Source organism: Oratosquilla oratoria, chromosome 12 (assembly GCF_046742065.1).
Source record: "Oratosquilla oratoria isolate Oo_2021 chromosome 12, ASM4674206v1, whole genome shotgun sequence".
Taxonomy (NCBI): Eukaryota; Metazoa; Arthropoda; class Malacostraca; order Stomatopoda; family Squillidae; genus Oratosquilla; species Oratosquilla oratoria.
In genome coordinates, this window is record NC_134788.1 from 69,250,177 (window position 1) to 69,267,712 (window position 17,536).

The 17,536-nt window shown below is 46.1% G+C and overlaps 1 protein-coding gene across 2 annotated transcripts; it reads left to right on the forward strand.

The window, feature by feature from the left end:
- Nucleotides 1–1,561: 1,561 nt before the first annotated feature.
- aop (ETS variant transcription factor anterior open) lies at nt 1,562–17,069 on the forward strand. 2 transcript variants are annotated; one of them, XM_076196404.1, is made up of 4 exons: nt 1,562–1,645; nt 11,712–11,926; nt 12,085–12,195; nt 12,714–17,069. In XM_076196404.1, exons 2-4 carry the CDS (start codon nt 11,761–11,763, stop codon nt 13,961–13,963), a joined length of 1,527 nt encoding a protein of 508 aa, XP_076052519.1. In that variant the 5' UTR covers nt 1,562–1,645; nt 11,712–11,760; the 3' UTR covers nt 13,964–17,069. The 2 variants fall into 2 exon arrangements, with proteins under 2 accessions (XP_076052519.1, XP_076052520.1); XM_076196405.1 differs by having other exon boundaries at nt 12,088–12,195.
- Nucleotides 17,070–17,536: the final 467 nt, after the last annotated feature.

A 17,536-nucleotide genomic window follows, 5' to 3' on the forward strand; every position in this document is an offset into this window, starting at 1 on the left:
GCATCCATGCACGCCGCCAGCATCCACCGACTAGTTGACCGCTCATTCATTCTTCCCATGCACCTGCTAAGCACAGTCTGCGTGGACATTTTGACCTTCGTCAACTCCCTCTCTCCCGTTCAACATCTCTGCGTGTACGGATAGGCCACAGCTTCCTGTGGCATTCGAAATATCAATGATTTATCGTCGCGCGGGAATTTTGCGACCACAATTGAATGCTACATACAGACATGGGCGGCTGGAAAAAGATTTCGAATGTCAATGGAATTTGGCCGAACCGATCGCCTTAAGGAAGTATCTAAGTAGCTGAGATATTTTAGATAGTTCAAATAAATATAAATGATATTTCAGCTGCTACTATCCTATCCTAAACGTGAAAAGATTCCGCCATTGATAGAAAGAAAGAAAGAAGAAGAAAAAAAAAACGATGGTCCTTCCCGGTAATCATCGTACGCTTGGCAGCCGACCACAGAAGGCGGTAGTAGTGTTGGCTAGTGACTTTTTTTTTTCTCTCTCGTAGAATTTTTGATCTTGACAGAAAATTTACATGAAATAATGTGCTAATACATCTAAACTTGCAGGATTCCTGTCGTATTAGCACTTACAGTGAAATGAGAACGAAATGTCGCCTCTGGAATGACCTTCAGTCATGTTTCCGTAAGTCAGTTTAATTGTCTACACAAGCGACATGTGGCAGCCCTCACGGAAGACTATTGCCTCTTCCTTGAACAGCATCAGACTGAGACCCGTTCACTACATTAGAAGTGTGCATATACATAATACATAAATACATACATACATATGCATATATTCATCCCTTTCTTTGGGCACGGATAGGGAGTGTCCTCTCGCTAAAATGAAATGAGTTTGTAGCAAATGGGGAAGACTATCGTGTCGTGTTAAGTTTTAAGACGACTAGGACTGGATAAACATCATAATGTGGTTATTTTCGGGAGATTTTATTCCTTCAAGGAGAAACATCCTCAGGGGCTGAAACATCTCTCTAATCTCCACCTCGTCCTCCTCCTCGTCCTCCTCCTCCTCCTCCTCCTCTTCCTGTGCATCAAGACCTCTGTCTCCACTGTCATTTTAGTTCTTTTCAAGCACTTGTCATACTTTAATTTTATGTCCTCTATTTACGGTTTCACTATTTTCCTTTTCGTCTCGCCTCTCTCTCTCTCTCTCTCTCTCTCTCTCTCTCTCTCTCTATATATATATATATATATATATATATATATATATATATATTTAAACATGCACCTGTGCATGTATATGTCATATATACGAACATACACTGTGTACTTCCTAATTTTGTACAAAATTTAATCGAAGATTTAAGAGAGAGAGAGAGCTCAGAGAGAGAGAGAGAGAGAGAGAGACGAGTGAGTCGGCTGTGACGAGGAGAGGAAGGGAGGGAGGGGAGGGGAAGGGAGGGAGGAAGAGGGCGGATGATGTTAGCGAGGAGGAGGAGGAGGAGGAGGAAGAGGAGGAGGAGGAAGAGGTGAGTCGGGTGCGGAGGGTGTAGGAGCAGGAGGAGGAGGAGGAGGAGGGTGGAGGTGGTAGTTGTATGAGTTGGCTTGTCGTCTTTCAGTATGTGTTGGACCATCATAGCTACAGCTACGCCCGCCTGCCAGCTCTAAGCCAAGTTAGTGTGTGTGTGTGTGTGTGTCTTTATCCTTGCCTTATGTCCATCTCCCCCCCACTTCCTATCGCCATGGATAGATCCTAGTTTCAAGTCCACCCAGTTCTTTTTTTTTTCTTAGAGATTTTTCACTGTTTTAGTGTAGGAATTATGTGTATATTTACGTGTATGTATGTATACATTCACCCGTCTTAAAGTTGATTATGTAGTTCGGTTGTAAGTTTTGGTTAACGCGCGAGAAAAGAAGAAAATGATTTGAAGAAGAAAACGTCGACTGATGACATATTGAACTCCGTGAAAGAATTAGTTCAATGGAACATATAACAGTGCAGTGTCTTGTGTTTACAAACTTGTGATATTTTTTTTCTCAAGAATATTGTGACGATAATGATGATGGTGAAAGTAACGGACATTGTGATTGTGTGTGCGTGCAAGTGACAATTTCTTTGGTTTAATTTGAAATGCGACCGAAGATCGACAAGTCGCCCAAGTCAGGAACTGAATGTGATGAAATTTCTTCGTTGGGTATTTTTGGAAAGAAGAAAAAGTGACAAATTAACAATATATGTGACATTTGATGGTACATTTTGAGTGAAATATTCTACAAGTGTTTTGGTGTGAACTTTGAGTAATGACGCTATTGAGACGGAAGGAAAAGATATTTATCTGAAATGCAGAAAAATACAGAAAGAAAAGACAAACAAGAAAAACATCGGAAGTGTTCTTTTCTACTTCACGGAAGGGAAATGAAACACGAATATACATTTTTTCATTCATTTTCGAATGATCGAATTTCGAAACGCTGAGAAGATATTTGTCGTCGTCGTTGCAGCCAGTGGCACGACGCACGTCGTCCGATGAGGAAGTACCCAAGCCAAGCCTTGAAAAAATAATCAGGAAATGATACTTTGCAGGACCGTTGAATGACGAAAATTATCAAGAATTATGAGAAAATTGAGTGTTAAATTTTCCCAATGAATAGAATAGCTTGGCATTTTAGACTTAGTATTTGATTTGGAGATTTTTTTTTTCAATCCTCAACGGATTTTCCAACAGGATGGAGACGGGTTAGATTACGAATAGTTTCCCAATCCTAGCCGGATGCGTGAGCGAGGGGCACATCTCCGCCATCTGATAAGGGGAAACTATTTCTTTTCGCGTTTTCTGTGTTGGGTTCTCTATGGGAGAATCATTCGAAGTTTTTTTTTTTCCTTTTTTTTAAGACAAAGAATTACCAGTGTTCTGACCATGCTTTCGTAAAATAGAATATATATTAGTTTTATATAACTAGAATCTCCGTATGTGGGTGTGCATAGAATTTGGGCTAAAACAAGTGTAAAGTGTTATATAAAGTTGATTCCAGTTGGGTATTTTATTCTATATATATATATATATATATATATATATATATATATATATATATATATATATATATATGTTTTTTATATTGTGTATTCAATTTTGTTTATATTCCTCGCTGATTCGATGTAGCACTGGTGTACTGTTGTATATTAATGTAGTGATAAGAAATACAAATACGTCATTATCATAGATATTGTATATCGCCTTGGATTACGAAGGGCAGAGAGCTACAGCTATTTCCGGGAGGAAGGGAGGAGGAGGGGGAGAGAGAGGAAGACGAAGTTAAACTATTTTGTCCTCTTCAAAATAATCACTCAGTGTTCTAGTCTGAAATGTATTTCTTTTAGGGAAATAATTATTTTGTTGTATTGATGTCATTATTCTTTCAATTGGTGGAATCGTTTTGTATTCGCTAGAAAAAAATATCAAAAGTTTGCCGACGTGATGTTGGACAAGGAATGTCGACAATATGTCGTGTTGGACTTCTTAAGTAGTTTTATTTCTTGTTTGCGATGCGTGTTACGGTCGTCAACTGTCACTTTTTTAACTGAAATTGAGGTTTGTTATCTGCGGCAAACTATCGGGTTTTATTTTTTGGTTTTAACATTTCGCCTTCGCAATCTCTAATTGGTCTAGATACTGATATGTTGATGATGTCATTATCGATGTTTCATCTTGTAAGATGTAATTGAAATTTTATCAAATTTACTTATTTTGGGGAGTATTTATATAGGTAGATAAACATCAATTCTAGACAAGTCCAGCATTCACCAGTTGCTTTGAGAGAAATTATCTTCTCGACAGACACACAAGTATACACTTAAAACGTTCACAAAACACATACACGCACACACACGCAGACGGGAATTTCTCCCTGCTTTCTTATTGGTCGATTTCGCGATGACGTCATATCGCCTCCCGGATCATGGCGCGCAACTTTTCCTGCCTTTCGCTTTTCTTTGTATTGCGACCGTTTCTATTTTTTTTAAGTTTCCGTCCCATTTCGTGGTGGATTGGTAGCTGTGGTTATGATCCATTCGTAGAGGAAGTCCTTGCAAATAATTGTCTAATTTGTTTCTATACCTATTGGTCGATTCAAAAGGATGAATGAATGAATGAAAAGTAAGGGATTTGATGAGATTTTCGTTCAAAATGTATTACAACGGTCACAACGCTAATATATAATTTTGTTTTGTTTATTTCTGAACTACCAGTTTATCTTATTCATTATGCCTCTTATTCATGAATTGGTAACATCCCTGTCTTGCAGTCTATATATAAATAACTTAATACTCGAATGTTCCAAAGGAGGATGTTAATACAACATGAACCGGACTCTTGGAAACTGGGTTGGGAATTTAATATAAAAAAAAAAACTTTGGTGGACTCATATCCGGATGGGTATACGGATATGGGTTCGAGTTTCGGATAGAAGCATGATGGTATCCGGTTTGGTCCGAGACGGACGTTCCAGTGGCGAGTCGGGAGGAGGAGAAAGCATTTTTGTCGTCGGAGCGTGGAATTTTGTAGGATGGTGGCCAGCCGTTAAATATCGACCCCCCTGGGATGCGGTGACGTCATCTTGTAGATTTTCTCGATTTTTATCTTCCACAAAAACAGATTTATTCATCTTCGTAATTTTTACAAGAAAATTACGTGTAATGCCATTAGTAGTAGAGACCAAAAGTAAACATTTCTGTATTTTTCTTCATACGCTAAGGTGTGACGACTAGATGCCATAAAGTCGACATTATGTATGGCCGACTTAAGAACGAAGGAGGAAATCGATTTGATTTTGAGAGCTACAATTGTTGAAAAAAGTTGTTAGTTGAGGTGCCTCCCATTTCCTGTTATGTCCCTATTTGGTTACTGGGCGTCTGCATAGCTTCACACACATACACACACACACACATTATATATATATATATATATATATATATATATATATATATATATATATATTCTTATGTTTCGTATGTATGCGCGCGCAGTCAGACGTAGGAATGTCGAATTATACGAAGGCAAGTCGCTTAGAAAAAAAAAGTGTTGGACCAAAAACCCGACGTCTGTTTTTGACGCGTGTGAAGGCTTACGTGATCTTTGCCTGTTGATCATTGCAGACATTTCCCTGTCCTTCCCAACTTTGAAATGATTAACCCATTTCAACTGCGATGACAAGATTCTTGTCATTTGGTCAAATAAAACAAAAAATCATAAAACACCAAAATGTTTGATCAAACACCAGAAAAAATATGACGTCAGTCCTCCTCGCTTCGCTCGCAAGCTTTGCTTGCGAGCGAAGCGAGGAGGACGTCATATTTTTTCTGGTGTTTGATCAAACATTTTGGTGTTTTATGATTTTTTGTTTTATTTGACCAAATGACAAGAATCTTGTCATCGCAGTTGAATGGGTTAAATCAACAGACGTCAGCCTAAACCGTGACGAGGTGATTATTTGGATGTGGACCCCAGTTGGTGGGCCCCCTTGTACTGCGTACATACATGTGTGTAATATCGTCATCATTCCTTATGCTAATTGATTGCCAAGGAAATTCCGGTTCTCAGCACAAGCCCGGATCCGCTCGGGACATTACCCGGACCCGGGTGGTGACTATTGTGAAATCCGGACTTTGAAGATGGTCAGCGACTGCGCGCACGCGCGCGCGCACACACACACACACACACACACACACTGGTTTCGTCATAACAACAGCTTGCCCTTTTTGTATGTTGAAATAATTAGAGATAATACTATATATATATATATATATATATATATATATATATATATATATATATATATATATATATATATATATATCTCGCATCCTTCCTTCATTCACGTACTTTTATAGATTAAGTATCTGTCGCTGCTGTGTCGTTCTTTCGCTCTCCTTCCTTGCCTCGCCTCCTGCCACCCACCCCCCCTTCACCTCTCCTAGCCTCTTCTGCAATTACCTGCACCTCCCTGACTTCTGAACCTCGCCATTTGAACTCTGTTCCCACACCCACTTCACCTGTCCCCCTTCCCTTGCCCTCCGCCTCACCGGCACCCTCCACCTGCCCCTTCCCTTGCCCTCCCACCCTCCGGCACCCTCCCACCTGCCCTGGGGCTCTGCGTCTTCCCCCAAGCCTTTTCCACCCTGGCTTGGGCGAGCGCTAAGGTCAGGTAGCGGAGCGACGCGGCGCGCCGCGGTGACCCCTGTGCGAGGCTAGCGTAGAGGCGAGATTGGTCTGGGCCACTCGGTGGGGTATATGCCCGACCAAAGGCATCATCTTGGAGGGTAGTGGCCACGTCACAATGGTACCTTTCACACACACGCACCTGTGCGCACATTCGCCCTTAGGTTACCTGCCGTTAAGGAGCGTTATTGCTTGGCCACGCCGTCGGGGTTAGGTGAGGTCCGCAGGGGCACCGGGAGATGAGATTGAGATTGGTGTAGACCGGATGTACATCATTATACTCTTACATACCTACACCTTAGCCGCAGGAAAGACAAGGCAGTAAGGTCCAGGATGCCGTAGTACCCTGAGGAAAAAGCGGCCTTATTGTCTACTCGCTTGGGGGCGGACAGAGTCTTGGGGGGATATTGGCATGTTTTTCTGGCCGAGACGATGACCGTCGGCTCACGGAGTAATCGTTCCAATTTAGATTCTTGTGCTAATTAACTCTAGCACGGATTATAGTCACACTGCTAAGAACTTTAACACTACTTGCGATGATGGTGATGCTGTGGAAGTCAGTGCTTGCAAGGGAAGAGTGGCGGGTCGTGGTGTGGGAAGACGACGAAATGTCGACATTTTGTATGGTAACGGATACCCGTGAGTAGAGCCGATGCGACGAGTTAAAGCACAGACAGGCACGGACGCACGCACGCACACACGCAAGGAAAAAAAAAAAGATAAGAGGATGTGAGAAAGAAAGTAAGGGAAGTTGACAAGATGAGGCAGTGGTCACAAAGAAACCAAACAAGCTCGGCTTGAACGAAACAAAATTGAACAGCACAAAGGCGTTAAAAAAAGACGATCAAATGAATGCTCGGCAACTAACGGAGATACGAAACTTGGGATAACGGTTCCGATAGAGAGGGAGATAAATGTAAGGAACGGAGAGTAGTACACGGGAATATGAACGCAACGAACAGAGAGGACTAAATAGGAGGGGATGGAAAGAAGAAAACAAGAAAAAAAAAAACTCCCAGTGTGTTTGTGTGCGCTCACTCGACGTTGAACGAAAGTTTACGAGAAAGTGGTGGAAAGGATTGGTAATTTTTGCACATCCCGTCGTCGTCATCTCCGGACTCTTGTCATCCGGGCCGCAGGGCCAGGAGGTGGAGTGGGTGGTGGTGGAGTGGGTGGGTGGAGGAGATTGCGTTGGTGGAGAAGCTGACTGCTACCGACGACGACGCAGGATCCAGCAGTTGAATGAAATCGTCTGAGGGCGTTTCTACCAACATAACCACTCAAACGAGACGATTGTTTTTGACACTGGCCGTTGATTCAAGCGAACATTGACTTGTTCAAAATATTCGGGCAGGATCGAAGAGGAGACTGTGACGTCATGGATTCATTGAGGCGACGCTTGACCTGATGCTGAAGAGGATGCAATATTTTCATTTGTGTTTATTTATTCGTTCATTTATTGCGTCGAAGAAATAGATAATATTAGTTTTCCAATGGGAGAGGAGAGTTTTCCCATCACATAAACACTGGTCACGTGGAATTTACCAAGACACCTGTAGTCGTCAGGGGAGGGGGGAGGGGGGAGAGGGTTGAAATGGGTCTTCAGCTCCTACGGGGTTTCTTCACAGACATCCCCCCCTCTCCCCCCATCCCCCCTCTTCGCCTCTTTACCCTCCATCTTCCCCCCTTCCCCCCCTTCCTCCTCCCCCCCAGCATCCAACCTGGCAGGTGTAGGTGCAGATTGCAGTTGGGGGCGTGATTAGGTGCTCCCAGGTATGGCTTCCTCCTCCTCCTCCTCCTCCTCCTCCTCCTCCTCCTCCTCCGACTCTAATTCCTCCTCCTACTCCCCCTCTTCCTCCTTGTCCTCCAAAAAAAAAAAAAAAAAAAAAATTATTTTGGTTAGTGGTAGTGGGGCTTGGGGAGTAATGATTTTTTTTATGTCGTGTATTATAGATAAAAGAACTATTCTAAGTTACACACACACACACACACACACACACACACACACACACACACACACACACACACACACACACACACACACACACACACACACACACACACACACATGCAAAGTAGACCACTTGGAAAAAAGAAACTAACGAAGCAGAGCGCTTTCGTATATTACATCTTCAGTGCAACAAGTACATAGTAATAGAAATGCATATATATATATATATATATATATATATATATATATATATATATATATAATGTGTATTCTTTATGGTTACCCTTCCCTTCTCCCCCCCCCCTTTGTCGGTCTCCCCCTCCCTCCCTCCCTCCCCTCCCACCCACGGAATGTCTAGGTGAAACAGTACCCTAGCCAGTGAAAGGCGATCCTGCCTAGCGATACATGTTGGAGGAGGAAGAGTGGGCGACCGCCGCACCGCACAACCACCACGTGGCTGGCACAGCCACCACTGAGCAATGAAATCGCCTGGCGGAGAAAACGGAGGGAGGAGGGGGAGGGAAAACGGGACACTTAACGGTGAAACCCGCACTGTCTGTTGACGGTAGACGGCACACCCTGGGCAAAGCTCTCCTGAACAGGGACACCTGTTGGAAGGGGGAGGCACCTGTTGGAGGCTGTCCATCTGCAACAGATGTGTGCACATGTGTTCAAAGCATACACCTGCTCTCTCTCTCTCTCTCTCTCTCTCTCTCTCTCTCTCTCTCTCTCTCTCTCTCTCTCTCTCTCTCTCTCTCTCTCCCTCTCACTCTATGGGCTAGGATTGGTACAGTTAATACCCAGGACACTTTGACAGTACCCCCTACGGACCAGAGCTACGCAGCAGCTTGTAACGACTAGTTAATCTCTACTGACATTGTCCCCATGTAAGCACACACACACACACACTCATACACGACTCGTGGCGCAGTGGTAACGATCGCGGCCGCTACTACAGCGGTCCGGGTTCGAATCCCATCCAGGGCTGAAATAAATTCAGTATCGCTGCGCTGCAAGCCGTTACTCCAACTCTCCTGGGCGGGGAGTTGGGTGTGTGTGTGTGCGTGTCAAGTCACGGAATTACCCATAGATCGGTCACATATATGAGCTCGGCTCTCTTCCGGGAGGGAAATAGCTGTCGATCACGAGTCCAACACGTGATCCGAGAATCTCACACACACGGCTCAACAGACCCTCCTCCTCCTCCTCCTCTTCCTCTTCCTTCCCCCCGCTCCCTCCATCCGCATTCCCCCCCTTCACAGGCCCTCAGCATAGGGACATGGACGTATTTTTCGAACTCCCAACAATTCTATTCAGTTAAAGGCGAGCGGGGGGGGGAGGGGGGCTTAGTTCGGGGGTGGGGGGGTCCCGGTCGGGGGAACAGTCGTTCAAAATGGTGTCCGGGCTTAGAAGAAGAATGTAGCGTCGTCACACACACACACACACACACACACACACACACACACACACACACACACACACACACACACACACACACACACACAGCTTCAGTTAGATCGCACTTCCTGTCTCGTCCTCCCTACCTCCTCCTCCTCCTCCTCTTCTCTTCTCGTCCTCCTCCTCCTCCTCCTCCACATCCTTCAGGCAGGAAAAGTTACTTGGTACCGAGTACGGGGCATGAGTACTGGGAACTCTCTCTCTCTCTCTCTCTCTCTCTCTCTCTCTCTCTCTCTCTCTCTCTCTCTTTCTCACACACACACACATACACACACATACACACACACACTCTGTATGTGTGTGGTTTGAGTTCTTCACATATCTGCCTACAGCTACCACACACACACACACACGCACACACACACGTAGCTGTTAGCGTCGAGGACTTACAACGGCGCAGACCAGAGACCATTCCTCCGCTCATAACTATATATATATATATCATGAGCTTTAAGCTGTTACTGCGCCCATTGAGCAAAGTTGTGTGTGCAATGCACAGTATTGGCCATAGATGAGCTCTGAGCTCTCATCCGGGAAGGAATTAGCTGTCGATCACGAGTCCCGCACGTGATTAGAGACAATGTTGACTTAGACGCGTTGGCATGATTTAATTATGTAAATATGGTATATATGCGATTGTGTACACACGTGTATGTACGGTTTTTTTTGTTTTTTGTTTTTTGTATGTTAGCATCATGGTCTTGGTCTATAGAGGGTCCCGAGGACGCGCCCGAGCTGTGCGACAATTTCTCGTTGTTCTAGAGGTATTAAGTTACCAAGGGTGTGTGTGTGTGGGGTGGGGGGGGGAGATGGGGGAGTTTCGAGGTTGGGGGTGGGATGGTGAGTTGTTTTCTTCCTTCCCCCTCCTCCTCCTCCTCCTCCTCCTCCTCTTCCAGTTTTAACAATTGACGTCCTCCACGTACCAATATCCTCGCCACACTGTTGTTTAACTAAGATAAACTATGTCACAAATCCAGCGTCATACTCTATAACTGGTTTAGTTGACCGTGCCCAGTTAATTACACATCTGTTGGCCACATGCCTTAACCCATTAAACTCCGATGACAAGATGTCTTGTCATTTGGTCAAATAAAACAAAAAATCATAAAACACCAAAATGTTTGATCAAACACCAGAAAAATAGGACGTCGGTTGCGAGCGAAGCGAGCGACTGACGTCATATTTTTCTGGTGTTTGATCAAACATTTTGGTGTTTTATGATTTTTGGTTTTATTTGACCAAATGACAAGACATCTTGTCATCGGAGTTTAATGGCTTTAGGCACGTGAGGAAATACAGGTTTCCATATATACATAAACACTGGCTTAGAAGAATATATTAGCCCAAATTAGAACAGTGCACGAATTCAAATCTAGATACGATGGTTGGGAATCAAGGCTATGGATCAAGTTGGAACTGTACACGAATCCGAAACTGACGGGACCCCACGAGCAGAGAAAGAGTCTGCCAAGAGATCAGTAGCTTGAGGCTGGATGCCTGTACCTCATCCTGAACTCTCTTCCCCCCTCCCCCCTTCCCCTCAGAACCTCCCACTCACCCTTGACCTCTTCCCCTCCTCCCTCCCTCTCTCCCACACCCTCCGTGCCCCCAGGGTGACTGGGAGTCCGCACAGGATGCTGCTTCGGGGTTCCCACCCTCCATCTCGCCCTCCACGCCTTCAGCATAGTTCAGTTTTGGTCACTGCAGAGGTACTTGACTGTATCCGTGATTGTAACTTGTAATTGTGTTTTGTTTGTTTGTCGCCAATTGCCCTCTCCCCCCAAAATCGTTTAGGACGTTTGGATTCATCGTTTTTAACGTTCAAAAAAAAAAAAAAAAAAAAAAAAAAAAAAAAAAAAAAAACGCAGCCCGTTTTCTCTCATAACCGCAAAGAAAACGTAACTCCGTCTTGCTCTTTACTTTTCGGTTGTTTCAAATCCCCTGGGAGGAGTCAGGAGATGCTAGTCGCCAGGCGATTTTATTCATCTGTCGGATGACGTAATTTCTACTGACAAGGGACTAGGACCGCCTTACATATTTACTATAGTCACCCATGAAACAACTCCATTCTTTATGTCACCCGTGAAGTAACGTACGTTTTCTTTGTTCCCACAGGTTTTTCATTGAACAAGTGTCGTCTGGAGCTACCCGTTTTCTGTAGAGTATGAAGGTACCACCTCTCAATCTGAACCCGGACGTAAACAGAGTAGGTATGGCCGCCCTGCCGTTCACACCAGACATGCTTTGGCGGTATCCAATCTCACTCCCGCACTCCGCGACTCCCTCGTCGCCTCTTCATGACGTCAAGACACAGATGCCTACACATTTAGGTGAGTTTGCCAAACACAATATTACTGTCACTTTCATTATTATGATCCATATCTGTTTTTCTTGTGTGTGTGTTTTGTTTGTAACTTGTATGGATTTTTCGTTCTTTAGTTCGGAAAAAAGAATATTTGTTTACTAACTGGTATGTCTACCCCTCTAGCAGCAGCGGACCCTCGTTTCTGGTCTCGAGAAGACGTCGCCGCTTTCCTGCGTTGGTTCGAACGCGAGTTCGAGCTCCCATCCATCGAGCTCTCAAAGTTCTGCATGAACGGTGAGTTGAAGCAAGGTTTCACACGCTACGATAAATTGTAGCGATTTATTGTATTGAAAAGGTTGTTACAATTTGTCATTACGTGTAAAGTCAGGGTTTACACGCTACTGGACACACATCAAGTATAAGATAATGCCATGCAGTTGGCATGCAGTTGGTACCTAAATCAAATAAGTAGAGCACGGTTTACACGCTACGATAAATTGTAGCGATTTATTGTAATGAAAAGGTTGTTACAATTTGTCATTACGTGTAATAAACAGGAGGTCGTAGCTTCGCTACGCTACGCTACGATCTCCTGTTTATTACACGTAATGACAAATTGTAACAACCTTTTCATTACAATAAATCGCTACAATTTATCGTAGCGTGTAAACCGTGCTCTACTTATTTGATTTAGGTACCAACTGCATGCCAACTGCATGCTACCTGCATCTTATACTTGATGTGTGTCCAGTAGAGTTTTTGCTGGTTCCATGAACGCATCTTCTGATGTCCTCCCCTTCCTCGTCTTCTAGGCAAAGCACTGTGCATGCTGACCAAGGCCGACCTGGCCGACAGGGCCCCCGGAGCGGGTGACATCTTGCACAACACCCTCCAGTTCCTGCTGAAGGACGCCCCGCAGGTGCCCCAGTCGCCCCTGACACCGCACCACCCGCTCCTCTCCCCGTCGCCCCTAACCTCGGCCGGGGCGCCCTCGCAGCCATGGCCCCTCGTCAGCCCAGACCTGCACAGCTTCGGCCACTTCCTCCACCAGGGCGGCTCCGTCACCCTGAGTCCGGCTCCTTCAGAGAACTCCCAGAGCGGGGGCTCCCCACGACACCCAGAGACCTCCTCTATCGTGTCCTCGGGCCACGGCTCCTACCCACACTCCTCAGCGGCCTCCACGGGGTCCTCGGCGCACTCCGGCAGCCAGTCCGACAGCGAGGACTCCACCAGAGACTCTTCTTCGCCGCAGAGGTCCCCCGTGCCCACGAGCCACGCCTCCAGCTTCCCAGCCCACGCCCTTGCCTCCCTCAAACACTTGAGTGACTACCAGCGTGCGGCCGCTGCCGCAGCAGCAGCAGCTGCTGCAGCCCAGAACGTGCAGCAGCAACAGCAACAACAGCAGCAGCAGCAACAACACCTCCAGCAGGAAGACTCCGGTTCGTCCGTGAGCGCCGCGCCGGCAGAGGAACCCGTGGAGACGGGGACCAACGGCCGACTCCTGTGGGACTTCCTCCAGCAGCTTCTGAACGATCCCCAGCAGCGATACTCGCGGTACATCGCCTGGAAGAACCGTGACACGGGGGTCTTCAAGATCGTCGACCCGCCGGGGCTGGCGCGCCTCTGGGGCATCCAGAAGAACCACCTCTCCATGAACTACGACAAGATGTCGCGTGCCCTCCGCTACTACTACCGTGTCAACATCCTCCGCAAGGTTCAGGGTGAGCGCCATTGTTACCAGTTCCTTCGGAACCCGTCCGAGCTGAAAAGCATCAAGAACATCAGTATGCTCCGCACGGCGCCCCTCCAGTCCCCGCGCATAAAGGACGCACCCCCGACGCCGACCTCCAACTCCCCCGTAGGAGGAGGAGGAGGAGGCGCTGCTTCAGTAGCCATGGACGAGGAGGAAGAGGGCCCCACTGACTTGTCCATGTCCTCGCAACAGCACCAGTACGTGGCCCAGGCCGCGATGGATACCGACGTCCATCCGTCCCCCCTCCAGCCCCACAACCTCAGTATCACGATCAAGACAGAACACTTCGGTGACCGCGCCTACGAGTAGTACTCCGCAACCCTGTGATGCTGCTGCTAGTACTACTACTCCTACTAATGCTGCTGCTGCCGCTGTGACCACCCCCGTCAGCCTCTCCGGGGCGCGGCGACCCAACCAGCTCATGCTGGTTTGTCATGAGGCACGCGGTCGCTGCGTCCGTGCCGCGGGACGGACGCCCGGCGCCGTCGGCAGGAGTGCTGCCTTCCCCGGCACCCCCCGCGCAACCCGCAGGACAATCACGCGGTGGCGCCACGCGAGACGGCAGGAGGCGCCGCCGTTGCCGCGGTGCGGCAATGGGGAAGCGACCGCCGGTGGTTCTTAGGCTCCTTGACTGTGATAACGTGGCGGGCGATGTACCGCATCTTGGCGCCAGTTCGCGAGCGAGGTGGCCCATCCTTGTAAATACGCGCATGTGTAGACGAGAAGACCCGAGTGTGTGTGACACGCCGGCGGAGGGCTTGGCGAAGACCCTACCGCAGACGAAGATGGGGGTCGAGAGAGCCCCCTCTTATGTACCTTCCGGGTGCCGCCGCCACGACCAACATGTTTTTCAAGCAGAACAAACCCTGAAGGGCATTCCAGCCATGTTCCAGACGCTGCAGCGCCATCCACCCCTCTCTCCCTTCCCTCCTCTACCTCGTCAGGCTGTCGCCTTCCGTTTCCGCCCTCCCTCCCCGTCCCACTCGGCCGAGGTGCCAGTGAGCACAGGGGCGAGGTCGTAGATTGCCTGGCGCCACGCCGGTGCCCTGCCCTCGGCGCGAAGGCTATGGAACAAGTCTATGGTCTGCTCACTGTGCAAAGGAGAGACCGGATAAGGCCCATCATCACATCTGTGACGTCATCATTGGGAGTAGCATGCTCGCATTCTCGTGAAGTGTTCAGTCTCATGTATTTCCTCACTCACCTCCCCCTTACCCCCACACATGTACTCAGGCACCACTGTTTGGCGCTTCGAACCGTCGCTGCTGCTGCTGCTGCTCATTCTTCTAGTGTACTTTCTGGAGCCTTCTAAGAGAATGAGGACGATGTGCCTCTGGTTTCTCGAGACGATCAGAAGTCCGCGCCAAAGAAGAGTAACCACGTCGCCGGAGCGTTCGCGAAGACTCCCGTCGCAGCTCGAGAGGCGTAGTGACCACATGGATGTACTTTGTCCTTTGTCCATACTTTTGAGTGTGCCACGTGCATGGAGTGTTAGTGTTGCACATTGCACAGACCATAGTCGCAGGGTTTGTAAGACATTGTCAAACAGAACAAAAAGAATGTGATACAGCACTATAGTTATTTTTTTTTTCTTTTTTGTCTCTTGTTAATCAGGAATAGGGTTTTAACCCATTAAACTCTGATGACAAGATTCTTGTCATTTGGTCAAATAAAACAAAAAATCATAAAACACCAAAATGTTTGATCAAACATTTTGGTGTTTTATGGTTTTTTGTTTTATTTGACCAAATGACAAGAATCTTGTCATCGGAGTTTAATGGGTTAAGGTTGCCTTGCTCCTTGGTAGACAAGCGTGCACGCAGATCGTCGGTCTTGTGGCATCAGGCCATAAGGTCGACTCTGGCGTAGCGTCAAAGAGCAAGGCACACCTTGACAGTTATGGCCGTCTAACAAAAGCGCGGTAGTTTTTTTCTGTGATAATAAATGGAAACATGTATCCCTACGTTTCACCAAGCCCATCCTTACCTATCCTGTAACTCCTTTACACGTACACACAGATCCTCTACATTAAAATAAGGCTTTTGATTAGGTTGATCCCAGGCAACATAAGGTAATAATACCGGCGCACCATCTCACTGTGTACCTCTTAACTGTCATACTTCATCCACCTTGGCGGTCATGTGTTTGTGCCCTGTCGTTGGATACACCTGATGTACAAAGCTGTCTGTTAAACACTTAAGGATATTATCGTTGATGTAGATGTATATAGAATGGAAGGGGAGGGATATGGAACGGTTAGCCGACATTCCCCACGAGTGACTTTCGGTCAACCGTTACAAGACTTGTGGTTGGGAATTTGTATATTATTTGATTTTAGGGTGGGAGGGGGGATAGGCTGTGGGGTGTGTGGGGGTTGGTTGGAAATTTATTTTGTATACACCCCCAATAAGGTAACGTCGTGGTGTCCCAAACCTCATCCTGAATTGAACCTTGGGTGGAAAGTCATTAACCCTTTAAACTCCGATGACAAGATGTCTTGTCATTTGGTCAAATAAAACAAAAAATCATAAAACACCAAAATGTTTGATCAAACACCAGAAAAATAGGACGTCAGTAGTCCTCGCTTCGCTCGCTTGCGAGCGAAGCGAGCGACTGACGTCCTATTTTTCTGGTGTTTGATCAAACATTTTGGTGTTTTATGATTTTTTGTTTTATTTGACCAAATGACAAGACATCTTGTCATCGGAGTTTAAAGGGTTAAGAACCAATTTCGCACACGCTGGTTGACACCCTCCTTGTCCCGTTTCGATCTAAAATACCTCAAGTACGACTTCGCTCTTCTAATGTGTGTGTGTGTGTGTGAGTAGCCGTGAAGGCGAGATGGTCTTTGACAAACGATAGTTAGATGTGTTGTGTACAAGTTGGACAAAACTGTTCCCTCTACCTCTGAGGTAATGATGGAGGTAAATCTCCTCGCATAGCCTTACCTCCTTTCTCATGTACAGAAGCGGGCGTGGGGGGTGCCAACCATGTGGGGGGTTTTTTTTTTTTTTTTTTTTTTTTTTTTTTTTTGTGAACCCCAAGCACCTCGCGTTTTTCGCCAAGGGTGGGTGTTCCGTGTAGTGCATGTGATATGTAAAGGGGGTTTCTTACCTATTCTTCTGCGAAATAGGTTCGAATACCCTGTACTATAATGAGGAAGTCCCTCTCTCTCTTCAATCACGGAAAATCAGCTTCATGTGTGTTGGTGGTGTCAGAATAGCAACCTGTCGATGTGATTTTGTTGTCTTTCAAACTTGTCCATTTCTGTTGTCCATCCCACCCACCGAATTCAGTTCCCACGACATTAAAAGCTTTCCTCCCCCCCCACACCCCCAGCCACGCCGTCGACTGAGATGATGAGAACATTGTATAAAGTTGTATTTATAAAATAAAACATCTTTTGTAAAATAACCCACAACTATTTTATTTTCGTCCTTAAAAAGATATAGTAATAGTCGACCAATCCTCGGAGCTTGTCGTCATCGCCGCCCAAGAGATGGCGTCACTATGACGTAAACAAAGAAGCAGCTATCGGAAAGTATTAAAATAAACAAAAACTTAAAATGCAAGAGGTTTTTTAAAAACAGTAGATGTGAATATATTATATAACAAATTTTTCACAGCAAATTCTTTTTTTTTTTTTTTTTTTTTTTTTTTTTTTTTTTTTTTTAAATAAGCGTTTGTTTCATTATTTTTGTGGGAGACCTGATATACATAGTGGGATTTGCTGAAGAGGCACGGTATTCAACAGTAACGCATAACTTTTGGTAAAGATGGCTGTACACAGGGACCGGGATTGGTCCCTAGTACATGTAATTGAAGTTTAAAGTACACTCAAACCAATTAGATATTGATCACTCAAACCAATTAGATATGATC